Genomic DNA, 25,510 nt, shown 5'->3' with positions numbered 1-25,510 from the left:
CATCACCTCCTCGAAGGCCGCCGTCTCCTCGGCCTGACGCTGTTTCTGCAGCGCGATCTTCTCGCTAAACTTGCGCGGATTGGAAGCCGCGGCCGTGGCCGAGCCGGGCCCGTTGGCGCCCGCCGTCGCCATCTTCCCCGTGCGTCCCTCCCCGCCACCCTCCCGGACAAGCCACGGCCCCGCCGCGGGCCCCGGCCGGCGCTTCCAACCGCAGCCGCCGCCGCCGCCGCCGCCTCGGCGAGCACCGCGAACCCGGCCCCAGCCTAGCCCGGACCCGCCGCGCGCGGGGGCCGCCGGGAACTGTAGTTTGTTTACGTGACCCCTGCGCGGCCCCAGGCGAGCAGTCCGGACAGGAAGCGGACTCCATTTCCCAACAGCCCTGCGGCTCCGGGGCCTGGGAGCCTGGCTCCTCCCCCGCGGCTCCTCCCTGCGCGGAGCCCGCCGGGAAGAGTAGTTCCGAGTTGGTTTCGAGCCTCGGAGCGCGGAGGGGAGCGGGATGCGGGCGAGGGAAGGATTCGGGAGGAAGGGGAAGGGGTGGAGACGGGGCGGGAAGAAGGAAGCAACGGAAGAGGGAAATCTGCGTCTTCGGGGAAGGGCCTACGGCGCCTAGAGAAAACGAGAGCGGGACTCTCGGAGCAGCTGTAAACGTCTGGACTCAGGCCCCTGGGACGGACCACGTGCCCACCCCCTGCCCAAGACCAGCGAATCAGACACGGTACAAACGTATAGAAACATCTTTTATTTGGGTAACAAGTCTCAAAACAGGTCAGTTAGTAAAATAGATTCTAGAGGACGTGGCTCTATCCACAGCCCTCCCGCCCCAAAAGTGGCTGGGGGTGAGCCCTCCCCTCGGGCTCCTCTGGTATAAAAACGTTTGGCAGCTCAGTGTTTGTCATCTGGGCCCGCGGCAGCCGAGTCGGGGTTCGGGATTCCTCGGGCGCCAAGCGGAGGGGGCCGGGCCGCAGCGCCGCCAGCCCTCCCCCAGCCTCAGCTCAGCAAATAGGGCTGCCTGGAAAGGGCAAGCAGGCCCCTCACTGAGGGCTGGGCCGGTCCAGGGCCATCACTGTGCTTTTTGACAACGAGGGAAGGGATTTATTTGGCACTTGAAACACAGAGAAGTGAGCGGGACTAGAGAACCCAGCGAAGGTACCAAAACCGGCAGGAAGAAGCCATTTGGCGTCAAGTCCTCTGGGAGATACGGAGAAGGAGCTAGGAGAAGCAGCAGTCCACTCCGCCCCTGGTGACAGAGGGCCGAAACGAGCTAGAACCGCAGGACTGCTGACTCTGGGCTGGGCCTCCTCCACACCTCCCCACCCCACAGCCGCTGGGTACAGCCCCCCAGGCTTCCCACCACCAGCCGGTCCCTGCACGTAGTGTCTGACCCCGGCTTTCCAGCACTCGGTGTCTTCCCCAGTATGCACCCGCGATCATGTCCTTAGTGATCTGACTATCCCTTGGGGCCAGGCTCTTATCTACCACGTCCCTCACACTGGTCAGGCCATCCCAAAGACTCCATCCCTGCCTCCCAGAGAACTCTCTGACCCTCGATCCTCCCTTCCCCGCTCCTACTCTTCTACGCTGGGGAAGGAAAGGAAGGTCAAGGGCCCCTGGAGCTCCCTAGACCTGGATGAAGAGCAGGCCAGTGAGCAGGGCAAAGCCCGCAAGGAGCAGAATGACCTTGAGGATCCTCTGCTCAGAGGTGGCCAGCTCCTGGGGCAAGATTTCCAGGAAGGTGATGTAGAGAAAGGTGCCAGCTGCCATGCCTTCCAGCACAGACTGGGCCAGCTGGTGTAGCGGCCCGGCCGACTCAGCCAGAGCCGCCCCCAGCCCGATGCCCAGAGGGGTCATGCATGAGAAGAGGATCCCACAGCCAGCCACCACCTGTGCCCGCAGGTGGCTCTGCAACAGCCGCAGGGACAAGCTGACCGCCAGAACACCCTTGTGGAGCAGCAACGCCAGACACAGCTCCACGGCCCGGGCCCGGTCCCGCTGCAGCCCCACCGCCAGTCCCTCGAACACCGAGTGCAGGGCCAGGGAGAAGACCAGTACGCAGGCGCGCAGGGCTGAGGGGGTTGCTGGGGCTCCCCCTGACTGTGGGAGCCCTGGCCCGTCGTGCCAGTGCTGTGGCCCACCGTTTGCCGCTCCCAGCAGAGCCCTTGTCTCCTCTCGAGGTGGTGGCCCTGACTGCTCCCTGTAAGCCAGTGTGATCTGCTCCATCACCAGGACCAGGAAGAAGCCCATTGCCAAGATGAACTCTTGCAGGGGAAACTGGAGCTGTGGGCAGACAGGGCAGATGGGCCGAGAGTGGGGAAGAGCCGTCAAACTCCGAGTCTCGACGAGTCCCAGTGACGCACGCTTAGGGTCCCCCAGAGGCGCAGGGCTCCTCACTTACACAAACATACCCACAATCACACAGATGAGGCCCAGCCCAGAGACAACAGTCCTTCTGGTTCTAGCCCATTTTGGCCCTCTGTCACCCAGGGCGGAGCGGACACGACTTCTCCTAGCTCCTCCTCCCTCGTCCCACATGAGTGTCATTTGCAGGACAAGTGACCTTGTCCCTCTCCTGCTTCCCTCGTCCCACATGAGTGTCACTTGCAGGACCACACAGACACCAGCTTCTCAGCTTTGGCACTATCCAAATTTGGGGTTGGACAATTCATTTTGGTCTATCCTGTGCTCAGTAGGATCTAACAGCATTCTCATCTGTACCCGTTAGATGCCAAGAGCAAGCACAACGCCTTCCTTCCCTGAGTTGTGACAACGAAAATGTCTCCAGACACAACCAAATGTTTGCTGTGAAGGGGACGCAAAACCAGCCCCCGCTGCCAGTGGCTGACACAGATTACACAGAGTGGGACACGAAGTCACACAGGAAGGATCACACGTTGCCCACCTCACCAAATGCTCACACACAAAGCCACACAGTATCATGGGGCCATCAGACTTACACACAGTCACACAGGGCCACGGGGCACTCAGTCACAAAGGGTACATCCTGGGTCACTTCCCCAGTCTTAGGAAGAGGAAGAGTGCGGGGGACCTTCCCAGTACCTCTGCACAACAGTGTCAGTTTTTCCCCTGAGACTTTCCTACGCCTTGTACTCGATCTTCTTCACACCCCACCTCGTTGGCTTATGGCACCTTTGGTTCCGGACTCCAGGCCTCCTACCCTTCCCAGGCCTGCAGGGCACTCTAGCGCCAACCCCTTCAGCAAAGTGGCGTGAGAAGGAAGCTGATTCTTAGAGGCTGGGGCTGAGAAACTCCCAGAGGAGGTCACATGCCTGGCCAGAGGCTCCTCTCCACCTCCCGGAGTGCATCGCAGTCACAGAGGGACTGGGGGCTGGGGGTGGGGGAGCACCACAGGAAGTTATTCCCCATCACTAAAAATCACAATTCATAGGGTCCCATGCTCAGTGCCTTCCGCACGGTCACAAAGTCACGGAGCACCCCAGGAAGGGATCCGAAAAAGCCCCCTCTCCCACAGCGGTGTGACTGAACACCCCCACCCCCACAGAGTCACACCCAGCAGCCAGAGCTCACCGTCACGTGCAAGGCCGCTAGGGCCTCATCTATGGCCGCCAGGTAGTCAGGCAGGAGGTCCAGGAGACAGGTGGCCAGGAAGACACCCCCCGCGAAGCAGCTGATTAGGCTCAAGGCTTTCTGCCGGGAGGCTGGACAGGGGAGCACAGACGGGAGTGAGCCTGGACCCCCTCGAGCCTCTCTGCCCCAAGCAAGGATCCCTCTGCCCTTCCTGGGCCCGGGGGACCCTCTTCAGCAGCCGGCGCCCTCCCTAGGCCCGGCGCGGGCGGCAGCGGGGACCCGAGAGGCTCACCTGAGGCTTCGGGGTTAGCCCCGGGCCGGCGCAGCGCGCAGACGGGCACCAGACTGCACAGCGCGGTGAGCAGCAGCAGCAGCACCAGGGCCCCGACTTTCACCTCCAGCCCCACGGGCCCTGCGGGTTCCGAGCCCACCGCCTCCGGGCGCCACACCAGCAGCTCCGGCTCTCCCCAAGGCCCCATGGTGGCTGCAGCGGCAGGCACGGCTGTCGGATGGGAGACACAGCGAGCGGGGCGGCGGTCACCTGCGGATGGGGCCGAGCAGAGTGGGGGCTGGTCCGCGGAGGGGGGCTCCCTGCCCCCGCCGCCCTCCGACCTCCCGGCCCCGTGTGGCTCGTGCACGCCGGGCCCCGCTGCCCGCGCGCCCGCAGACGGCTCATCTAGGGACCCCGCGCGGGGGTTCCGGCGTCGGGGCGCCGCGGGTGTCTCCTTACCTTCCCCCTGGAGCGCGGCCCTCCGGGAGAGGAGAGGCGGGGGCCCCCGCAGGAAGGAGCGGACGGAGCCGAGGGGGTCGGGCGGCGCGAGCTGTCGCGGGGAGCGTGGCGGGGAGCGTGGCGGGGAGCGTCGCGGGCCACCTGGGCAGGGCGAGTTTGGGGCTGGATCACTCCCCGCTCCCGCTTCCCCAGCGCCGCGCCGGAAGGCACAGCGGCGGGCAGACGGGCACCGCCAGGGGCCCCAGGTGGCGGGGTCGCGGCCAGGCCGCCCAGCCCGCACGGCCGGGGCGCACACTCACCTCGACAGGGTACCCCCCTCCGCCGCGGCCGCTGGGTTCCGCCGCGACCCGGGACCCCGCCCCGCCGCGTCCCGCCTCCCCGCCGGCGCCGGCCAATGACGGCGCCAGGAGGGCGGGACCCGACGCGGAGTGACGTGCCATGGAGGCAATCGGAGGCCGGCGGGCGGGCTGGCGGGGGCGGGGCGGGGCGGGGGTGCGAGGGGGCGGGCCCAGGGGCTGCGGGCCGGGGGCGCCGCGGGGCGGTCCGACGGGCCCGGCTGGCCGGAAGCGCGAGCGGCCGCGGGCGAGGCGGGAGTCGGGGCCCCGCGCGCGGAGCCGAGTCTTCCGCTCTGGGACGCCGCGCTCGGGTCCCGGTGTCCGGCAGCGCCTTCTCAGCCGTCCCCGCGGAGACGCGCAGACCCGCCCTGCGCGCTCGGCGCCGGGGGAAACGGACTCCTCGCTCGGCTTCCCTCTCCCGCGCTCTCCGCGGAACCGGGAAAGGGAAGCAGCAAAGAGCGGCCGCTCCTTGACAGGAATCGCTCTGGACCGCCGCCCGAGGCCTCTGCTGTGCGGCCTCCGGGCTGCCCCGAGAGCCTGCCGGGAACCGGTGGGACACGGCCCGGGGGCGGGGGGCACAGCCGGCCCGGGGAAGAGCCGCTCTCCGCAGGCTCCAGCCTCCAGCCTCCGTCCTTCCCGCGCCTCAGGGCATCTAGCCGGGCTCTCGCCCCCCGAGTTTTCCGTTCCTGGATGGCACCGAGGACTCGCCACTCAGGCCCCTGCTGTTTCCTTAGCCCGGATCCTTTTGGCCCACATTCGCTGTGCTGTCGGAATCTTCTAACCTCATTGGAGGGTAGGATTTTAAGAAGGACATGAAAAAGGGGGTTCAGCCTAATCTTTGCAAAGGTGCAAAGACCATCGTCTCAAGAAGAGGGAGGAGTAATGTCTCCGAAGGCTCTGGAAAAGGAGGCCAGCAACTTCCTCAAGAGGGAATGTGAGGGGGCGCCTGGGTGGCTCAGTGGGTTAAAGCCTCTGCCTTCAGCTCGGGTCATGATCCCAGGGTCCTGGGATCAAGAGCCCCATATTGGGCTCCCTGTTCAGCAGGGAGCTCCAGCTGGGGCTCCTGTTTCTCCCTCTCTCTTTGCCCCTCCTCCAGGTTTATGCACACTCTCTCAAATAACAAATTTAAAAAGTTTGGGGTACCTGGGTGCCTCAGTCGTTAAGCCTCTGCCTTCGGCTCAGGTCATGATCCCAGGGTCCTGGGATCGAGCCCCGCATCGGGCTCTCTGCTCCGCGGGGAGCCTGCTTCCTCCTCTGTCTCTCTGCCTGCCTCTCTGCCTACTTGTGATCTCTGTCAAATAAATAAATAAAATCTTTTTTAAAAAGATTATTTCTTAAAAGACTTATTTATTTATTTTAGAGAGAGACAGAGACAGCATGAATGGGAGGGGCAGAAGGAAAGGGAGAGACAGAATCTCAGGGAAACTCCACATTCAACACAGAACCTGACACGGGATTGAGCCCAAGACCTGGAGATGATGGCCTGGGCCAAAACTGAGAGCTGAATGCTTAACTGACTGTCACCCACGTGCTCCTTAATATTATTGATAATTAGTAACATTAACAAGAAATCATGGACTGGGAGACAGGACACCTGCAGATGTGTCCCAGCTCTACCTTAATTTTTTGGCAAGATTTTATTTTATTTGAGAGCAGAGAGAGGGGCAGAGTGAGAGAAAATCCTGAAGCAGCTCCCCACTGAGGGCAGAGCCCAATGCAGGACTTGATCCCAGGTCCCTGAGATCATGACTTGAGATGAAATCAAGAGTCAGATGATTAACCTACTGAACCACCCAGGCACCTCAGGTTTTTTAAAATAATTTTTTAAGGGATGCCTGGGTGGCTCAGTGGGTTAGGGCCTCTGCCTTCGGCTCAGGTCTTGATCCCAGGGTCTCTTCTCCGCAGGGAGCCTGCTTCCTCCTCTCTCTCTGCCTGCCTCTCTGTCTACTTGTGATCTCTGTCTGTCAAATAAACAAATAAAATCTTAAAAATAAATAAATAAAATAAAATAAAGATTTTTCTTTATTGAAAGCCTGCTTCCCGCCCCCGCCTGCCTCTCTGCCTACTTGTGATCTCTGTCTGTCAAATAAAGAAAATCTTTCAAAAAAATAATTTTTAAAGTTTTATTTATTTATTTTTAAAGATTTTATTTATTTGTCAGAGAGCACAAGCAGGCAGAGTGGCAGGCAGAGGCAGAGAGAGAAGCAGGCTCCCTGCAGGACAAGAAGCCCGATGTGGGACTCGATCCCAGGACCCTGGGATCATGACCTGAGCCGAAGGCAGCGGCTTAACCAACTGAGCCACACAGGAATCCCCCCCAAAATAATTTTTTAATAAAGATTTTTCTTTATTTATTCGACAGAAATCACAAGTAGTTGGAGAGGCAGGCAGAGAGAGAGAGAGGAGGAAGCAGGCTCCCCACAGAGCAGAGAGCCCGATGCCGGCTGGATCCCAGGACCCTGAGATCATGACCTGAGCTGAAGGCAGAGGCTTAACCCACTGAGCCACCCAGGCACCCCCTGACTTCGTTTTTTTAATATGAATTTTTAAAATGTGTGTATTTACAAAATTTTTTTTCTTAAAGTAAGGTCTACCCCAAACATGGGGCTTCAGCTCACAACCCTGAGATCAAAAGTTACATGTTCCACTGACTGAGCCGGCCAGGCATCCCTCTACCTTAATTTGATGTGTGATCTTAAGCAAGTCATTTTCTCTCCCAGGAATTTGATGAAGCAGGTGAAAGAGGGAAGTCAGACTAGAAAATGATGCCAGTGAGTCCTTCCAGTTTTGTTTTGTTTTGTTTTTAATTTTTATTTATTTCAGAGAGAGAGATGAGAGAGGAGGGTCAGAGGAAGAAGCAGACCAGGGAGCCTGATGCAGGACTCGATCTCAGAGCTCCAGGATCATGACCTGAGGGGAAGGCATGGCTTAACCAACTGAGCCGCCCAGGCGCCCCAATTCCTTCCAGTTTTGATTAACAGAAGCTGATTACATTTTCCTCATAATCATCCCTGCACATGCAACCTGCAAGAAGCTCTTTGAAACCTTTCTTGCTCTAGGACAGGTCTAAGCCAGGACAGCCCTGCTTTCCTTCGAGCTCTGCGTCAATCTAGGACGCCTGCCTAGTCTGCGCACTGCTTGAGCAGGAAGATGCAGGAAGACGCGCAGGAAACTAGCCTGGCACAGAGCAAAGAGCTCAGGCACCCAAACCTTGGCTCCGCTTCCAGCGGAACCTTGACGAAGTCACTTCTCGCTCAAGCTACCCCTTGCCATGAGAAATTACAGGAGTCGTGTCAAATGCCTGAACATCCAGTGGTTACTCAGTGGACACCCGTTCCTGCTCCTGTCCACGCTCGGCACCGGCACGCCTCAGGAGGGGACCGCCGGCCCGAGTTCCGGATCCACACCCCGAACCTTCCTGCGGCTCCGTGACCGCATTTGGAATGAACCCGTCGCCCATCAGCTCCAGGCCAAGGCGTGGCGGAGCTGCGGGCCGAGGCGGGCCGAGGCGGAGCGAGGAGCAGGGAGCCCGAGGCGGGGCTCGATCCAGCACCCGGGGCTCCGGACCTGAGCCGGAGGCAGCGGCTTCACCGAGCCGCGCCCGCGTCCCGACACTCTGCCCGCGTCGCGGAGGCTCGCCCTGCTCCGGCCCCCGCAGCGACGACAGGGAAGGACGTTTAGGAAAACGTCGCGGGACCTACAGAAACGCCGGGCGCGGACTCGTCGGAAAGGGCACCCGAGCAGCCCCCCGCCCGCCCTCAGTGTCTTCCTTTTCAGCCTTTCGGCTTCCAGCCCCCCGTGGGTCCCCCAGGCCAGTGGGCGAGTCCCGCGAGCGCGGACAGGGCAGCCCCCGCGCCGAAGCGGGCGGGCGCGACTCTCCGCGCTCAGAGCTCCGGCTGGGCCCACCGGTTAGTCACCCTCGCCCGGCGCCTAGCCAGGGCCTGGCGGTCCCGCGGGAAGCGGCTGCCCAGGCGGCTGCGCCCCTCCCCCCGCGGCCTCGGCAGGCCCCGGCGCCCCCGCACCTGCCGCGCCGCGGGGTGGGACTCGGAGTCCTCCCGAGGCCGCCACCGCGGCACCCCGCCCCCCTTGGCAGCCTCCGACCAGTCGGCGCGCAGCCTGCCTCGAGGCGGCGCTCCCATTGGCTCCACGTCCTGCCCCTCATGCTCTTGCGCCCAATCAGACCCCAGGGCGGACAGCGCGCCTCGAGGCCGCAGAGGGGCTGCCTCGGCCAGTGCCCCGCGGTCGGCCGCCGCTTCCCGCCTTTGTTTTCCAGCCTGCGGTGCGCCCGTCTGACCGAGGGACGGCGGGAGAACAGGCACTTCGTGTCCTCCGGCCCCAGCCATCGCCGACCTTCCCTGAAGAGCCCCAGGCTCTCGGGATGAGTTGCTGTCGCTAGAAGCTGAGGCAGGGCGGGCTGCCCGTGCCTCCCTGCAGTCCGGTGCGCGGACGCCTGGGCTCCCAGCCCCCGCCGTGGCTCCCGGCCAGGCACAGCCAGCTTCGCGCGGCCGGAGTCAGGCCGGGGGCGGGGCTTGGCTGGGCCGGTCCAGGATGCGAGATCCTGGAGGGAGGAGGAGCGGCGGTGCTCCGGGCCGCCCGCGGGCTGGGCCGGCTCGGCGGGGCTGGGCTCTTCGGGACCGGCGAGGCGGCGGTGGCCCGTTCGTCGGCAGCGCAGAGAAGGCCGGGGGCGAGGTCCCGGGGGGGGAGGGGCAGGTGAGGCCAGGGGGTGACGGGAGAAGACCCCCGGGGCCAGGTGAGGAAGGGGGCACCCAGCCGCTGCGTGGGGAGGGTGCGCTCACCCTCCTGCAGCTCTCCCCGCAGGATGGACTTCCGAACCCCCGACCTGCTGGACGTGTGGCTGGAGCCCCCAGAAGAGGTCTCAGCAGGAGCCTTCCTGGAGCTGGGACTCCCCTACCCTGCCCCAGAGGTCCCAGGGCCTAAGCTCCGAGAGCAGGGGCCCGGAGGCTGGGAGCCCAGCGGGGGACGGGGCTGTGTGAGTGTGAGGCCCGCAGGTGGGGGTGGGCCGAGCCACAGCTGCGAGGGGAGTCATCTGGGGACCAAGCCCCTAAGATGTCCCAGGACACGGGGGACTGCAATTGAAGCGGGGCGGACCTGGGTCTGACTGGCGCGCCGCTCTCCAGACCTCTCCCCTGCACACCTGCGTGCTCTCTCCCACTGTAGGGCCTTCAGGAGAGTGAGCCCGAAGACTTCCTGCAGCTGTTCATTGATCCCAATGAAGTGTACTGCTCAGAGGCATCTCGTGGCAGTGACAGTGCCATCTCCGAGGACCCTGGCCTCGCAGACAGTTCCCCTGCTCTCTGTGAGGTCGTCTATGAGGCAGGGGGCCTGGAGAGGCCGCAAGGGGAAGCTGGGCCGGCTGTAGGGCTCATCTCTCTCCAGCTAGGTCAGTGTTCTTTGTGGGAAGGGGAGCGTGGCCTTTCACTTCCGGGACTACTCCCGGGGCTAAGGGGTTTCCCCAACCTGTGCCTCTCCCCGCTGCCATTAGGCTCTACCCTTCCTCTCCTTTCTCCTAGCCACCCGTGTCTCCCTCAGGTCTGCGGAGCCCACCACGGACGGTGCCTGCTACCTGCATGGTCGGCGAGCTGCCCCTGGCTGCTCACGCTCACACACCACCCAGCGTGGGCGCTGCGAACCCAGTGCCCCCCGCGACCCTGGTGAGTCTTAGCCAGCCAGAGCCGCACTCCTGGATGCAAAGAGATGCACCCACACAGATGGGGTGAGGGACTGAGGAAGGGGAACACTCATGCTGAGCCCTGCCCCGGTTTTTGTGGGCCCTGAAGATCGGAGACATGAGCAGCTCTGAGAGCACGAAAGGACAAGAGAGACACAAGCCTTTGGAAGTAAGGTGGTGACGACTCGATTAAGGAGAAGGTGGGGTGAGGGAATCTGGGGAGAGGGCCTGGGAGAAAGCCCAGACCTTATGTGCAGTTTACTCAGCCACAGGTCAGGACACGGAGTGGGATGGGCTGGCTGCCTGGGGATTCAGCCTGCTAGGAGGCACCGGGTGAATTTTCCGCCAAAACAACTGTGCAGCTGCACCCACCACCCTGGGGGGTAACACACGGGTGCCTTCGGAAGACTGGCTGCTCTGTTTCTGCAGTAGTGGGAGAAGGGGGGTCTTGCTCAGGTCACTGTGGACCAATAGTCACTGGAAAAGAAGTTCTAGTCTTCCTGCCAGTCTGTGGCTGGAGCTGGCCCCAGGGTCCAAGCCAAGCAGCTCAGAATTGAGGGACCTTAAGAAGTCTGATGCTTCTAGGCTTGCTTTCCCATCAAAACACTGGGGAGTTGGTGGCTTCAGGGGAGCAAGGGATCGTCAGGAAGAGGCAAGATGACCAGAAATGTTTTGGCTAAATGCCAAAGGCCATCAGGAGCCAACAGCAGAGACAAATGCCTCTGAAGTCCAAGTGAAGCATAGAAATTTCAAAAAGGAGCATCAGAAAGGCAGGTTCCTCGGTTGACAGGCCCGGGTTCACCCGATGTCATCTACCTGCCCCACACACTGTGTTATGAGAAGCTAAGCCTGGTGACCCCTGGGAGTTCTCTGTGAGGAGACCGAGCTTTAGTCCTGAAAGTGGGGCTCAGACCCTGAGGGCAAATGGATCACTGCCCCAGGGAGCTCCCTGATGTAGACCCCGCTGAGACAACACACTGCCCAAAGTTAATGGGCAAAAGGGAATCATTTGCTTGCTGTGAGATGAAGCAAACCCTGCCTTAGTGAGTTCCTGTCTTCAAATACCCTTCGGAATCGGGGAGGCATGCACCAGAACAAGCCCCCCACCCAGTTTGCTCAGAGTGCCAAGGTCCTAAGTCTGGGGGCAAAGGATGTAACATGAGCCCTCCTCTCGCTTCACAGCCCCAGGAGGCCCCTTTGGCTTGGTCCAGGGACTGTCTGGATGAAGTTCCCTCCCTCCCTCAGTTCATGGTTACTCATTCCTTAGCACACACGGGAGACTCTCCAGGTGTGCAGGGGGCACGGCCCTGGGTGATGGGAAAGGGAAGACCCTCTCCCTGTCATTGATTCTCTGTTCTCCACCAGCTGCCCCGTCAAACGTTGCTGCTGACGGAGGAGGAGAAGCGTCTGCTGGGACAGGAAGGGGTTTCCCTGCCCTCTTCCCTGCCCCTCACTAAGGTACCATGCTTCCCCAAAGAGTATCCCCAACCCAACCCAGTGGCCCCAACATGGCCTCTGAAGAGCCAGGATTATAAGAGCAAGTGGGGAGTTGAGGCAGGTTAAAGGCCCAGCACTGACACACCCGGGGCCCCTAGGCAGAGGAGAGGGCCCTCAAGAAGGTCAGGAGGAAGATCCGTAACAAGCAGTCGGCGCAGGACAGTCGGCGACGGAAGAAAGAGTACGTGGACGGGCTGGAGAGCAGGTACGTCTGGACCCAGTGTCTTGCCCCCTGTGGGCCACACTGGGGGACTCCTTCCTTACCGAGGCAGGCCAGGTCTGGGACCTTGTGACTGCAGACTGTCCTACCTCTCCGTGCTCTCCAGGGCAGCTGCCTGTTCTGCACAGAACCAGGAGCTACAGAAGAAAGTCCGGGAGCTGGAGAGGCACAATATGTACGTGACAGCGGACAGTGCGCCCCAGGGGGAGGGCATGTGGCACACAGGGCCCATCCCCGGGCCTGGCTCCCAGGAGAGCGGACTCTCCATTCCTCCTCCTCCTCTCTCTGGTGCGCCAGCGCTCTGGAAGCTCAGCTCCACCAGCTGCAGATGCTCGCTGCCCAGACCTCCAACAAAGCTGCCCAGACCGGCACTTGTGTTCTGGTACTACCTACTTCCCATCTCCCCCCACCTCGGCCCTCACACCCCACTCCCAACCATACGCACCTTCCCATCCCCGAGGACTCCAACTGCCTTCTGTTCATGCTGCCCTTGGGCCCCTCCTTTAGTGTCCCCACAACCCAAGTGTCCTTTTGCTTTCTCCAGATCCTTCTTTTTTCTCTGGCCCTCATCATCCTGCCCAGTGTCAGCCCCTTGCAGGGTCTCCGGGAAGCTGGCACCGATGACCACCAGCGGCAGGGAGGTGAGGCGGGGCAGGGTGGGGCTCCGCTTTCTTGGGTCATCGGGAGGTGGGAGGTCGGTCCTGTCCCGTCTAGGACCCCCCCACCCAAGGGAACACTCTGTTACTGCCCACAGTGATTTCCAGAAATATCCTGACTCACAAGGACATGACAGAAAGCTTGGGGACCACAGCGGTAGAGCCTGGACTGGAGGGGCCACCTAGGGCCAAGGGGGTCCATGGCTCAACAAGGAACCTGCTGGAGAAGAGGGGAGGCAAACCCGGCCCCAGTGGGCATGTCAGAGCTGTCCTGTGTGCGGATGAGATGTGAGCTGGAACACTTCGCAGGCCACTTCCAACCGCAGTAAGGAATCCGGGATCCCCGATGGCTCTTTCCCCTGGGATTCCATTCGGAGTTCTTTGGCTTCAGGGTCTGAATCATTTCAGGACACCCTAAGTATCTGTACCCTGAGGCCCAGGCTATGTGATGAGGCATTTCAGATACTTTTGTTATACATCTACAATTTTATTTTTTCTTTGGATAAGGGTTGGGGGGAAACAGAGGTTTTGGCTGAGAAATAAACTTTTTTGCTGAAATTTTGTCCTGAAAATTTTAAATAAGTACCAGAAGAAGGGGAAGCCAGGTAGTACACTGGGGCCTATTGCTATCCCATTTCTGCCACCAGGACTTCCTGTCCCAAACCAAATTATAATAGAGAAGAAAACTATTCTGTATTTTGCTCGTTAATGATCCAGACAAGAGACAGAGAAGGAGGTGCCACCACAAGTTCCCAAGAACTAAGGGCCCAAGTCCGTTCATTCTACTGTCTGTGTCTGAGGTACAATCCCTAAGGCCCCTATCAAAAAGTGGAAGGTAGCTATATGGACTCGATTTGCTTCCGGACCTTTTCCAGAGCCTTTCTGTCCAGCTGTCGCTGACGAATGATGACAAGGCAAGCAAAGACCAAGGCCACACCCACGATGGCCCCTTCAAATTTCCAGAATAAATGTTGTTCCATCAGAGCTGAGCGGCAACTAGGAGCAGGAAGAAACAGTTATTCCCGGGGAAGGCTGAACCACCTCTCCCTCCAAACTCCCTTCTAGCGAGGCCTAATCAAGATACAACTGAGAGAAAAAAAGAACCCAGAGTCATCCTTCTAACGTGTTTACCCTATACAAATCCCAGTCAAATCTATCGTTCAACTTATTTTCTAGGGAGGTAAGCAGAGCTGGTCTTAACCAATTCTACTGATGAGAAACAGACCAATGACGAAGTGCTGAGGATGACAGCTGGAACGTGGATTCAAATACTTTGGTGCCCCACCCCCCATATGCCACTCGACCTCCAGACAGAAAGATGTGGGGCTATTAGTCTGCTTAACACCACAAGAACAAAAGACGTGATCTAGAAGGTTCCAAGATGAGAAACAACACTTGCCTTTTGAATTCATTCCTCTTAGATGAGCTGCATGTGATTTTCTCCACATACCCTGTGGAACCACACTCAGGGGTGGTTTTCTGTCAGAAGAAAAGGACCAAAGCACATGTCAGGAAAGGGCAGCAGAAACAGGAAGACCTGCCATTCAGAAGCGCCAGGTGTCCACCTGCTATGCCGCAGAGCTTGGGCAACAGAGGACCAACAAAGAAATTGCTTGTTTTTAAGGATTGTCTTTATTTGGCAGAGAGAGAAGCAGTGAGAACAGAAGCAGGCCCCCGCTGAGCAGGGAGCCTGATGTGGGGCTCAAACCCAGGACCCGGGGATCATGAGCTGAGGGCAGACACTTATGGACTGAGCCAGCCAGGCGCCTCAAGAGAGAGTTCTGATGGGGATGGTGGAGGTACCGGTTGCGTGATCATTACATATTAGAACACTGCAGAGGGACACATTTCAGAGCCTACAGGGTTAAAAATGATCATGACTGGGGTGCCTAGCTGGCTCAGTCAGCATTTGAGTCTTGATCTCAGAGTTAGGAGGTCCAGCCTCACATTGCTGTAGCGCTTACTTAAAGATTAGATATTTAGGGGCGCCTGGGTGGCTCAGATGGTTAAGCCTCTGCCTTCAGCTCAGGGCATGATCCCAGGGTCCTGGGATGGAGCCCCTCATCGGGCCTCTCCTCATGCCCCACCCCCAGGCTTATACACCAGCTGTCTTGCAAATAAAGTCTATTAGGGGAAAAAAAAAACCAAAACACACCCACAAGAAAAACCGAAAACCGGTTTGTAATAATTATAGGTGAAAAAAAAAATCTTCAGGGCGCCTGGGTGGCTCAGTGGGTTAAGCCTCTGCCTTCAGCTTGGGTCGCATGGGGCTCCCTGCTTGGCGGGGAGCCTGCTTCCTCCTCTCTCTCTGCCCGCCTCTCTGCCTGCTTGTGATCTCTGTCAAATAAATCAATAAAATCTTAAAAAAAAAAAAAATCTTCAAAGAATCAGGGCACATGAACCTGGCAAGTGGCAGAGAGCAGAAAGTCAAGCAAGAGCGCAGAGCCCCACAGGAAGGGGCACGACCCAGGGGAAAGTCAAGGAGGCTCAACTGACGGAGCCGCCCAGGTGCCCCTAAAAATAAATCTTCCTTAAACGAACACGATTATTAGCCAAATATTACCATTAACTTAGGAAAGGGCGCGTTTTCAGGGGGACCCGCACCGAGACCGCAGGGAAAAGCAGCGGAAGCGCGCGGGGGCACATACTCACGGCCTGGAAGCGGGAGCAGGGCGCGCACTCCTCGGCCACCGCGAAGTCCTCGGCCAGCCAGCACGGCAGGTTCGAGGCGCCCACTGCAACGGCAGAGAAAGGCCGCCCGGACCTCGATGGGAAAACGGGTCCCGCGAAGGCGCGGCCCACCCGACCTCCCGGCACCGCCGGCCGCCCGCGTCCCCACCTGCGCTCCGGCCCGGTGGGGGCACGAGGGGGCCCGGGCCGCCACCCACCTGACAGCTGCTCCGCGGGCGCGGGGGCCTCGGCCTGGCTGCACCGGAGCGGGGTGGGGGTGGGGAGGCACAGATCAGAAGCCGGACGACAGGCAAGTCCCCCCGCCGCCGCCCGCCGCCCTCCGCCGCCCGCCGCCCTCCGCCGCCCTCCGCCGCCCTCCGCCGCCCGCCGCCCCTCACCAGAGCTGTAGGGTGAAAGCGCAGAGCAGCCAGCACAGGCGGCAGCGCTGGGGGAGGCGCCGCCTCCCTCCGCCCGCGGGCATGGAGCGCTCGGGGTCGCGCCCGTCGGGGCGGAGGCACTTGCGAGACCGGCCTCGGGCCTCGGCCGGGGCGCTTCCGCCGCGGGCTCCGGGGGTCCGGTCAGGGCGGCGAGAAGCGACACCGCCTCTCAGGGCAGAGGCATCACTGGGGCGGCCCCACGGCCACGGCAGGAACGGCCATCGCGCCTTCCTTGGACTGGGCTTGAGCTCGCTTCCTGGGGCCCGCACGGCCCTCGGGAGAGGCCGCGGGGGACGGCCTAGCGCCCCGTCACGTCCGGGGCCGTCCCGGCCGCCGCCATCTCGCTCCGCGGAGGAGGCCGGGCTCGCGGCGGGGGGAGGGGCGGGGCGGGAGGAAAGGCCGCAGCCGCGGGGGATGCCGGGACCTGGGAGGTTCCCGCGGCTGCGTCGTTCCGCGCAGGCGCGCGAGTCTCGGCCCTCCGCAGGCGGCGGGCTGGGCGCGGGCCGCTCGGCCGGTGCTCGCCGCGGCCGGGTCCTGCTGCGTGGCCGCCCGCGGGCCCGCTGTGGGCGAGGTGAGCGGCGACACGGAGCCGTCCGCCGCCACCTCCGAAAGCGCGGGGATGGCCCGCCGAGCCGCCAGCCGGCCCCGTTCCTTCCCGGATGGTCCCGGGAGCGAGGCGCCCCCGCACTTCCCCACGCCGGGGCGCGGTGTCTCCGCTCCCCCGGCCGAGCCGCCGGCGCCGCTGCTCCCGGACTGCGCCCGGGCCCGGTACCCTGGCGAGCTCCGCGCGCCGGCTGCCCGGTGGGAGCGCCGTTCGCGCCGGGACGGGAGCGCGGGACCGGGAGTCCCGGGGGGAACCGAGGCGGGCCTGCAGGGCGCCGGCCGCCTCTCGGTAGCCTCGGGAACGGGGACGCTCGTGCGCCGTGTCCAGGGTTAGGGCGACGCGCAACCAAGTATTTTCTTTATCCTCTGATTGCACTGGGTCCCATCACTGTCCTACTTCTTGACGTCAACGTTTCGGTCACCTTGGTCTTCGGTGGCCCTGGGTTGTAAGCTCAGCGTGGAGGTGACGTGCAAGGCCACCCAGAGACTGAGCGGGAGGGCCCAGAAGAGCGACTGCAAGGCCAAAGATTCACCCCCCGCTTTCCGCCCCATGGAGATAACCCTCCGTAGATGGACCCAGAACCGCGGAGACTTGGCCTGCTCTCTGGGTTCGTGCTTTACTGCCTGGCTGCCCAACTCTGCCCCTAATTTCCTCCTGATTTTACATACACGTGGGTTCACAGCCTCCCAGACAACAAGACCGAGTGAGTTCATGGGGGTACTGAAATTCATACAATTGTGGTCACTAGTAGTAATCTGTCCCCCACTTCTCAAGACTAAAGGGCTTGCCTGTTTGGTTAACCCTACCCCACATTCTCCTGTCCCCAGAAGTCTTCCTGGCCTCCCCCCACCCCACAGCTCTAAGGGCTAGAGCACTGCATTTAAGTTGACCCATATATGCAATGCTGCATCCCATAAAGGCTGCTGGGCCCTCAGCAGCAGGAATAATCGGACTGTGGAAAGATCATTAGATGGGGGTGGAGACCAAACTTTACTCTTCTTGTGACTGTTTGCTCATTCCTTGAAGTTACTGTTTGTACATGTCTATAGTTGTATGTAACAGGAAGTAGGTGTGAGTATTTTCCAGTAGCTTTTAGCTGTTAGGAAAGTTTGGATGAAATCCTTCTAGCAGCCTGTTACTCCTTGTCAAACCTGACCACGGCTGGTAACAAGCTGTGGGAGCCCTAAGCTCTCAATTCCAACAGCTTTACCAAGCATCTGAGTAGGTTTCTACACAGATACTGGATTTTTTTTTTTTTTTTTAAGATTTTATTTGACAGAGATCACAAGCAGAGAGGCAGGCAGAGAGAGACAGAGGAGGAAGCAGGCTCCCCTCGGAGCAGAGAGCCCGATGCGGGGCTCGATCCCAGGACCCTGAGACCATACATAACCTGAGCCAAAGGCAGAGGCTTAACCCACTGAGCCACCCAGGTGCCCGATACTGGATTTTCAAACATCCGCTCTGGGGTGTGATGAAGATGTCAGTGTTCTTCCTGGGATTCACAAAATGAAAGTCTTTCCTCATAACCCTGAGCAAAGCAACAGCAAAGCGGCTGACTACAGAGCCCAGAGCTGATCTTCACCCCACGGAAGTTTGGTACTTAACACACATCCGCAGTCACTCCCAAGTTCTCCCGGCATGGTCAGGCTTTTTCCTGGTGTTGTCCTTTACCAACAAACAGCGGCACAGATGCTGCTGACCCAAGGCTGTGCCATCCATTTCCATGCCACCGGCACGGGGATTTCTGAAGTGCCTTGAACTTCCTATCTGTAAAATTAAACTTGTGGAAGCCAAATGTGCCATTTTCATTAACCCGGATAAAAGGTTGTCTGTGAGATAATTTTGCTGTTTAGAAACTCCTGTGCAAGTGTCCAAGGGGGCTGTGTATGTTTATGGGGACTATGTGTCATCAAGCCTGAGTTTTTGGGTGGTGGTTCTTTTTTTTTTTTTTTTTTTTTGAGATTTTATGTATTTATTTGACAGAGAGAGATTACAGGTAGGCAGAGAGGCAGGAAGAGAGAAAGGGGAAAGCAGGATCCCCACTGAGCAGAGAGCCGGATTTGGGGCTCGATCCCAGGGCCCTGAGATCAGGGCCTGAGCCGAAGACAGCGCCTTAATCCACTGAGCCACTCAGGTGCCCCAGGAACTGTTTTTGTTAAAATTTGTTTGTCCTTCTTGTAAGTTCCACCCAAAGTTGACCATTGTGTTTGGCACATACTAAATGTTCAATAAAGATTTATGACTGTGGGGGGCGCCTGGGTGGCTCAGTGGGTTAAGCCTCTGCCTTCGGCTGGGGTCATGATCCCAGGTTCCTGGGATCGAGCCCTGCCCGCATCGAGCTCTCTGCCCCGCAGGGAGCTTGCTTCCTCCTCTCTCTCTCTGCCTGCCTCTCTGCCTACTTGTGATCTCTGTCAAATAAATACATAAAATCTTAAAAAAAAAAAAAAAAAAAAGATTTGTGACTGTGGGGTGCCTGGGTGGCTCAGTCGGTTAGGTGTCTGCCTTTGGCTCAGGTCATGATTCGGGGGTCCTGGGATGGAGTCCCATATCAGGCTCCCTGCTCAGCGGGGAGTCTGCTTCTCCCTCTGCCTCTTCCACTCCCCCTGCTTGTGTGCTCCTGCTCTGACAAATAAATAAATAAAAATCTTAAAAAAAAAAAGATTAATGACTACAGTGCCAGGGTGGCTCAGTAAGTTAAGCATCTGCATTCAGCTCAGGTCATGATCCCAGAGCCCCATCCTGGCGTCCACCACCCCGTCAGTTTCCCTGCGGAGCGGTGAGTCCGCTTGCTGGCCCCACCCCTTGTGTGCGCTCATGCGCGCTCTCTCTCTCTAATAAATAAGTATGTAAAAAAAGAGAGAGAGAGAGAGAAAGCGAGAGAGTGAGCGAGAGAGCGAGATGACTGAATGAATCTCCTCCGTGTCTCATTTCCCTTATCTATAAAAGTGGAGAATAACGCCTACCAGCTACCTAAGAGGACTGGTGGTAGAATCAGAGATGCTTGAAGGAATCACAGGATAAAACCAGAACCTGTTACTTCCTTGAGTCTAGGGCTGTCATTCCCCTGGGAAGACCTAAGAAAGAGTCCTCTGGAAACCAGGCAAGGCTCTGCCCACAAGGCTCCTCTGAACCCTATAACAGAAAAAGGATGTCCAGGTCTCCAGGTTCAGAGAATCTCCCGGTCTCTTCCTCATCCACGTGGGGACAGGTCCCAGTGTCACAGGAGGCCAGCCTAATTCCAGCAGCCCAACCACCTCAGAAGCAGGAATTGGGTCTGATGATGAATGTCACCCAAACCAGGGACCTTCGTGTGGGTGCTGGTCCTTCATACTGACAAGACCGTGCAGGGTCATAGGGTCAAACTTCCAGAGGAGATGCTGAGCCAACTTCTCACACAACCCTAACACCTGATCCACTAACAACAAATCAACTGTTTATTTACATTTATGTCTGCCCTAGAAGCCCGGGGAAGGTCTGACACCCAGGGCCAGTTCTTCCAGCCGCCTCTCCTCCTGGCTTGTCCGTCTCTCTCTCTTCTACCTCCTTTCCGTCCCTCGCCTTCCCGTGTTCTTCTCCGCTGGCTCCTACTCTTCCACCATCTACCTACCTGCAGCCCCTCCGAGTCCCACGTGCTGCTCCTCCCCTGCCCACCCACAGCCTCCCTCAGGTCCAGCCTCCGGGCCTAGGGTCCTCAGCCGAGGGAGCACTTGCTGGTGTTCTTCTTGTCACAAGCTCTCAGGTCAGTGCCGGGGGGCTTGTGGCTGTTTCCCTGGAGGGGGAAGGGCACAGGATCAGGGTGACAGTGGCCATCTGGGGTCTGTACACTGCTGGAAGGGGATCCACCCTTGGGGACGTCAGCACTGCTCGTCTCCTGGGGTTTCACTCCTAACAGGTGCGTTCACGCACACACAGCTGTGCCCCTCCCAGCAGAACCAACTCACCGGTCTCCGGCCTCCTGACTTGAGCAAGATGTCCCGGGCCAGGGAACTGAAAGCCTGACGGGTAAAGGAGTGAGTGGTCAGAACAGGCCGGAGGGGAGGAGGGGCTTGCCGACCACCAGCCATCTCTGGGAGTGGGGGTGGGCATGGGGCATGTCTCACCTCATCCACATTTGTGCTGGACTTGGCACTGGTCTCGAAGAATCGGATCCCATGCTCGCGAGCCAGCTGTGGAGTGGAGAGGGGAAGAAGAGAGGTGGGCCCAGGGCGGCAGCCTTCTGGAACCCAACTCCATCTTGGCCTGGGCCTCACCTTAACAGCGCGCTCCTTCTGCACCTTCCTCTTGGCCTCCATGTCGCACTTGTTGCCCAGCAGCAGGCGCTCCACCCCAGCTGAGGCGTTCTGGGAGCACGAAGGCAGGAAGAGTCAGTTGGGGTCCCGCCCACCTTCAAGGCTCCGGGCCTCCCGTCTCTTCAGGAGGGTCTTTACCTCTTTGATGCTTTTCATCCAGTTCTGAATATTCTCAAAGGATTTTTCATCCGTGATGTCATACACTAGGATAATGCCCTGCAGGATGGCAAGAGTTCACCATGGAGCCTTGGGCCCCATTCCCCCCCACCCCGTTTCAGCTTCCTGCCCCTTCCCGTGACCCTGCAAATTCTCTCCAAGCTTCTCCCATAGTCCGTGAGGGTCCTCCACCTCGCGCGCTGTGCCCCTCCCAATTTCCCCGCCCCAGCCCTGCCCGTGGGTCCTCGGACAGCTCCACTCTGCTGCCTCATCCCTTGTCCACACCCACACCTCGTACCATGGCCCCACGGTAATAGGCAGTCGTTATGGTCTTGAACCGCTCCTGGCCAGCCGTGTCCCTGAAGAAGGGGCGGGAGAGAGGGAATGGTTCTCCAAAGACAGAAATGCCCCTGCTAAGGATGGAGCTCGTGCAACATGGTGGGGCTGAAAGGAACAGCATCAGAAAACAGTCAAGGGGGAAAAGGAGGTAGGACGTCTAGGAGGTGACACAGACCTGAGGGACAAGGTCTCTCGGGCTCATCTGTCGAACACCTACCCCGTGCCAGGCGCCTCCTTCACCCTGCCCTCGTGACGCATGTCGTCCGGTCCCTGCTTTACAAACGAGGGCAGCGATCCGAAGGGGCTCGGCAACGGATGAAGGTCATTCAGCAGCAAGCCCCAACCTACTCTTCTCCACTGCGCCCCAAAGCTTCTCCAGGCCGCCCCCGCTTCCACAGCCGGCACCCCACGGGTCTCCCGCGGCAGGTCGGCCCTCGCGGCTCGGCTCTCCAGGCTCTCCGAGACGCAGGGAGAGCACACACGGACCATCTCAACTCCCCCGCTTGCTGGGCACCTGCCTGAATGCCCTTCCCACGGGACAGCCCTGCAGACATCTACTGTCGAGTTCCGAGAATGCTCTGGAGCCAGGAGAGGCGCGCGAGTTACGAGAAAGCTGAGAGCAGTTGAGCAGGCTGGAAGAGACCCGGACGGAGGACGTCGGAGGCAGGGACAGGAAGTGGCCTGGAGAAGTGGCGGAAGCAGCAGCGGGGAGAGGGAGCACCGTGGGAGCGACCGGAGGGAATGCGCCCCGCGGTGCTGGGGGTGCACTCACCAGACCTGCAGTTTGATCTTCTTCCCCTCTACATCCACGGTGCGGATCTTGAAGTCGATTCCTAGGAGGGGGCGCACACGCTGAGGCGGAGACCCAGGGAGGATTGGGAGGCGAGGGACTGGGGCACCGCAGTACTAGGCACTCTGCAGGGGCTGGACTTGGGAAGCAACCTTGTTGCAAGTGAAACGAGAATTTTCTCAAAGCTGTATTAGTACAGTAAGCATATTGTTTTTCCTGAGACGTTGCGGATCTGGGAGGCGAGGTGATGGAAGTTCTCCTGGGCAGCTTCAGGCGCCTCTTGGGTCCACCCAGCAACCCCGGCTGACAGCTCTCTTAGTTCAGTGTCTCCCTCAAAATAGGACTTTCAGGGGCACCTGGGTGGCTCAGTGGGTTACACCTCAGCCTCCAGGACAGGTCAGGATCTCAGGGTCCTGGGATGGAGCCTGCTTCCTCCTCTCTGCCTACTTGTGATCTCTCCCTCTCTCTGTCAAATAAGTAAAATTTTTAAAAAGATTTTATTTATTTATTTGACAGAGAAATCACATGGAGGTAGAAAGACAGGCAGAGAGAGAGGGAAGAGGCGCCCTTCTGAGCAGAGAACCCGACGTGGGGCTCCATCCCAGGACTCTGGGATCATGACCTGAGCCTCAGGCAACCCCATAAATAAAATCTTTTTAAAAAACAGGACTTTCAGCTTCCTCTTCCCGTCTGTTTTCCTAGAACGCTGTACCCTCGGTGCCCCGGCCTCCCTCCAGCCCTATAGGACAAGGAGCCAGGAAAGAGGTAGCTGAAGGCAGTGTGTTAGTTAAGGAGCAGGCCACACTTGCAAGCAAGACCCATTCCTCCCGAGGCTGAACTAGGAAAGGCGGCATTTTCCTTTCCTTTCCTAACCAGAATGGTCTTGAGACTCCCCTTGTTTTATTTCCCAGGCCGGAGAACATGAAGAACGACAAGAAGAGAGGAGGGGAGGCAGCGTTCGTGGTGCCAACGTGGGCCCCTCCCCAGAGCCCTTTGGGAGCCCAACAGGGAGTCTGAGTCACCGGGCTGACTCAGGGCCCCCAAAAGTCCCCCCACTCCTACCCTCCTTGCCTGGCTGACTGTATATCCACCTTGCCAGTCCTTGGGCCACTTTCTAGCCCAGAGGGTCACTCTGTCCCACCCTGCCCACCCCCACTAAGCGGAGGGGCAGGGAGACTGGGCAGTGGTGAGGTGGGGATGCAGCGCGAGGCTCTGAAACTCAGCAGATGGAAAGAGGCTAATGGACCTGGAAAGCATGTTCAGGGAGAGGGGGCAGGAAATTCTGGGGGTCAAGGCTCACAGGTGGGTGGGGGTGGGGAGAGATGCACGGCGGTAAGCGCAGAAGGGTTCATGTGGATTTGGGGAGAAGGACGGTAGCAGGAAAACGAGGGGCTGGCACAACCGAGAAGTTACGCGGCCTCAGAGAGCTTCGAGGCTGGGTACCATTCGGACAGATGTGCGGGGGTTGGTCTGAGACTGGGCTGAGTTTAGAAGCCCCCCTCTGGAGGACTGAAAAGTAGGGGCCACTAGTAGCCTGGGAGCCTGGGGGAGCCGGGGGTGTGGGACAGGGCAGGGGCTCCGCCAACGCGCTCACCGCCGGTGGAGAGGCAGGGGTGAGTGCCTGGGGGAGCCGGGGGTCGGGGCGCGGCCGGCGGGCTCGCCGCGCGTGGAGAGGCAGGGGTGAGAGGGCCGGGGGCTCCGGGGGTCCGGGCGCGGCCGGCGGGCTCACCGATGGTGGAGATGTAGGTGTTGTTGAAGCTGTCCTCTGCGAAGCGAATGATGAGACAAGTCTTGCCCACCCCCGAGTCCCCGATGAGCAGCAACTTGAAGAGGTGGTCGTAGGCTTTGGCCATGGCGGACACTGGGGAGCCGGGGGAGGCGCCGGTGGGCGGGCCCGCAGGGCTGGCGGACGGAGCGGCCCGGAGCCCAGGCCAGGAAGCTTCCCTCCCTCTCCGCCCAGGCCCCGGGAAAGAGGGGAGGCGGCCCTGCCGTGGGCCCCACCCCCTGGCCGCCCGCCGGGGCCCCCCGCCCCTCCCCCGCGCGCTCGCAGTCCGCGCGGGGGACGCCGTGGGACGGGGCAGCCTCCGCCACGCGGACGGAATCGGGGGGACGCCGGCTGACGGCGGCGCTGGCACTGGGGGCCACCACGCGGGGGGGCGGGGGTGCTGAGACGAGGGACCCGAGGGCCATTCCAGGCTGGCCGCCTTCGGGGCCCTGCTGGGCTCCGGGGTTCCCCGCCCTCAAGTCCGGCGCCCCGGGAACGCGGCGGGACGCCCCGCGACACCAGCCACTTGTGGGGACGCTCTGCCCCCTGGTGGTCGGCGTGAGGCGGCGGCGTCCTGCAGCCCCACGGGGCGGGGGAGAAGCCGCGCGCACACGTCGGTGTAGACGCACCACGAACCAGCACCGCACACCGGTACACGCATCCCCCCCGCCACACACACACACACACACTTTCGCCAACTCCTTCTGGGTCTTTATTCGGGGACCGCGCGTGGGATCGGTGCGACGGAGACCGGGGCCACTCGTCTGCTTTCCTCCTCCGACGGGGCGCGATCTTCACGCCAGCCCGGGGCGGCCCGGACAGCGCCGTCCAGCGCCGTGAAAGGGCTGCAGAAGGGCAGACGCGGCTGCGGAGACACTCGTTATCTTTGCCTTCGGGGAGGACACGGGACCCCCGCTTCTCTCACAGCGGCCAGCGCGCGTGCGGTGCGGGTGTGCGCGGACGCCTCTCGTCACCGGCTCGTCCGGCCGTCTTTGCGCCCAGGGCCCGCCCGCCCATCCCCTCCGCCCCGCAGACCGTGACCCGGCTCCGTCCGTCACTTTTCTTTCTCTGGCCGAGACGGCGGGCGGGCGCACGAGCAGGGGAGGAGGACAGGAGCCGCCGACGGCGCGCCGGGCGGGGAGCCGACGCGGGGCTCCGGACGCCTGGGCCCTGGGCTCACGACCCCAGCCGAGGCAGAGGCTTCACGGCCGGAGCCCCCCCGGCGCCCCCGCTCCGACCCAGCCCTGAAGCCGCTCGCCCGCTCGCGCGGCCCGTCTGCTAAAGACCCGTCCGCGCGTCCTGTGCTTCGGCCCCGATCTGGGCTCTTCCCGCCCGCACCCCGCCGCGCGGGACCCCTCATTCCGGCCCCGGCCTCCCCCGCTCGCCCATTTCGGCCGAAAGGCCGCTTCCTCGGGACGTTCCGGCCCCCGGCGGGCGCTGGAGGCGGTTCTGCTCCCCGAGGCCGGTGCGACACCGGCCACGGCGCGGGGCTCACCCCACCGAACTTGGCAGAGGCGCGTCAGGGCCCCGGGTCCGCGGCGGAGCTGTCGCCCGCACGCCCCGACCGCGACGCACACGCCTTTCCCGGACTCCAAGGCGCCCTCGCGTCGTCTTCGAGCCTCCCTGCGACCCAGGGGCTGCGGAGCGGGGCTGCGCTCCCCGTGGGGCTCCCTCCGCGCTCTGCCACGCGCGTCCGCGCTGCGGAGAGCCGGGGCCGGGGCCGACGGGCGGGAAGGGCTGCGGGAGGGTCACGGGGCACCGCCGCGTCGGCGGGGAGGGGGCGGGAGCCC

At 60.9% G+C, this 25,510-nt stretch overlaps 5 protein-coding genes across 18 annotated transcripts in view; 1 reads left to right on the top strand and 4 right to left on the bottom strand.

Annotated features, from left to right (window-relative positions):
• Positions 1-213, bottom strand: part of CRTC2 (CREB regulated transcription coactivator 2) — an 8,884-nt gene extending 8,671 nt beyond the window's left edge. The window contains 1 exon segment of the mRNA XM_059413894.1: positions 4-213. Within this exon segment, the coding sequence (XP_059269877.1) occupies positions 4-132 (129 nt within the window). The 5' untranslated portion in view covers positions 133-213.
• A 507-nt stretch (positions 214-720) lies between these two features.
• SLC39A1 (solute carrier family 39 member 1) lies at positions 721-4,670 on the bottom strand. The gene is made up of 5 exons (XM_059413893.1): positions 4,573-4,670; positions 4,274-4,414; positions 3,836-4,084; positions 3,544-3,674; positions 721-2,274 (listed from the first exon to the last, which is right to left on the bottom strand). Exons 3-5 carry the CDS (start codon positions 4,020-4,022, stop codon positions 1,618-1,620), a joined length of 975 nt encoding a protein of 324 aa, XP_059269876.1. The 5' UTR covers positions 4,023-4,084; positions 4,274-4,414; positions 4,573-4,670; the 3' UTR covers positions 721-1,617.
• A 162-nt stretch (positions 4,671-4,832) lies between these two features.
• Positions 4,833-14,063, top strand: CREB3L4 (cAMP responsive element binding protein 3 like 4). 10 transcript variants are annotated; one of them, XM_059413883.1, is made up of 12 exons: positions 4,833-5,401; positions 7,432-8,516; positions 9,415-9,604; positions 9,787-10,009; positions 10,159-10,280; positions 10,407-10,466; positions 11,663-11,755; positions 11,893-11,999; positions 12,121-12,189; positions 12,312-12,396; positions 12,559-12,655; positions 12,769-13,228. In XM_059413883.1, the coding sequence occupies exons 3-12, from the start codon at positions 9,428-9,430 to the stop codon at positions 12,960-12,962; spliced, it is 1,227 nt and encodes a 408-aa protein (XP_059269866.1). In that variant the 5' UTR covers positions 4,833-5,401; positions 7,432-8,516; positions 9,415-9,427; the 3' UTR covers positions 12,963-13,228. The 10 variants fall into 10 exon arrangements, with proteins under 10 accessions (XP_059269866.1, XP_059269873.1, XP_059269870.1 ...); XM_059413890.1 differs by lacking the exon at positions 10,407-10,466 and having other exon boundaries at positions 4,835-5,401; positions 9,415-9,598; XM_059413884.1 differs by lacking the exons at positions 4,833-5,401; positions 7,432-8,516 and adding an exon at positions 8,816-9,046 and having other exon boundaries at positions 9,427-9,604.
• On the bottom strand, positions 13,134-16,160 carry JTB (jumping translocation breakpoint). 2 transcript variants are annotated; one of them, XM_059413891.1, is made up of 5 exons: positions 15,739-16,160; positions 15,510-15,592; positions 15,323-15,405; positions 14,070-14,149; positions 13,134-13,666 (listed from the first exon to the last, which is right to left on the bottom strand). In XM_059413891.1, the coding sequence occupies exons 1-5, from the start codon at positions 15,819-15,821 to the stop codon at positions 13,510-13,512; spliced, it is 486 nt and encodes a 161-aa protein (XP_059269874.1). In that variant the 5' UTR covers positions 15,822-16,160; the 3' UTR covers positions 13,134-13,509. The 2 variants fall into 2 exon arrangements, with proteins under 2 accessions (XP_059269874.1, XP_059269875.1); XM_059413892.1 differs by having other exon boundaries at positions 15,559-15,596; positions 15,739-16,158.
• A 3,632-nt stretch (positions 16,161-19,792) lies between these two features.
• Positions 19,793-24,761, bottom strand: RAB13 (RAB13, member RAS oncogene family). Of its 4 annotated transcripts, none has more exons than XM_059413872.1 (9): positions 23,685-24,761; positions 21,938-21,998; positions 21,383-21,435; positions 21,125-21,185; positions 20,809-20,886; positions 20,632-20,721; positions 20,482-20,547; positions 20,323-20,376; positions 19,793-20,150 (listed from the first exon to the last, which is right to left on the bottom strand). In XM_059413872.1, the coding sequence occupies exons 1-9, from the start codon at positions 24,143-24,145 to the stop codon at positions 20,073-20,075; spliced, it is 1,002 nt and encodes a 333-aa protein (XP_059269855.1). In that variant the 5' UTR covers positions 24,146-24,761; the 3' UTR covers positions 19,793-20,072. The 4 variants fall into 4 exon arrangements, with proteins under 4 accessions (XP_059269855.1, XP_059269858.1, XP_059269856.1 ...); XM_059413875.1 differs by lacking the exon at positions 23,685-24,761 and adding an exon at positions 21,684-21,797 and having other exon boundaries at positions 21,938-21,995; XM_059413873.1 differs by lacking the exon at positions 21,383-21,435.
• Between the last annotated feature and the right edge of the window lie 749 nt (positions 24,762-25,510).

Source organism: Mustela nigripes, chromosome 10 (assembly GCF_022355385.1).
Source record: "Mustela nigripes isolate SB6536 chromosome 10, MUSNIG.SB6536, whole genome shotgun sequence".
In the NCBI taxonomy this organism is placed as follows: domain Eukaryota; kingdom Metazoa; phylum Chordata; class Mammalia; order Carnivora; family Mustelidae; genus Mustela; species Mustela nigripes.
The sequence above is the reverse complement of the archived record's forward strand: the minus strand, read 5'-3'. Positions and strand labels throughout refer to the sequence as shown.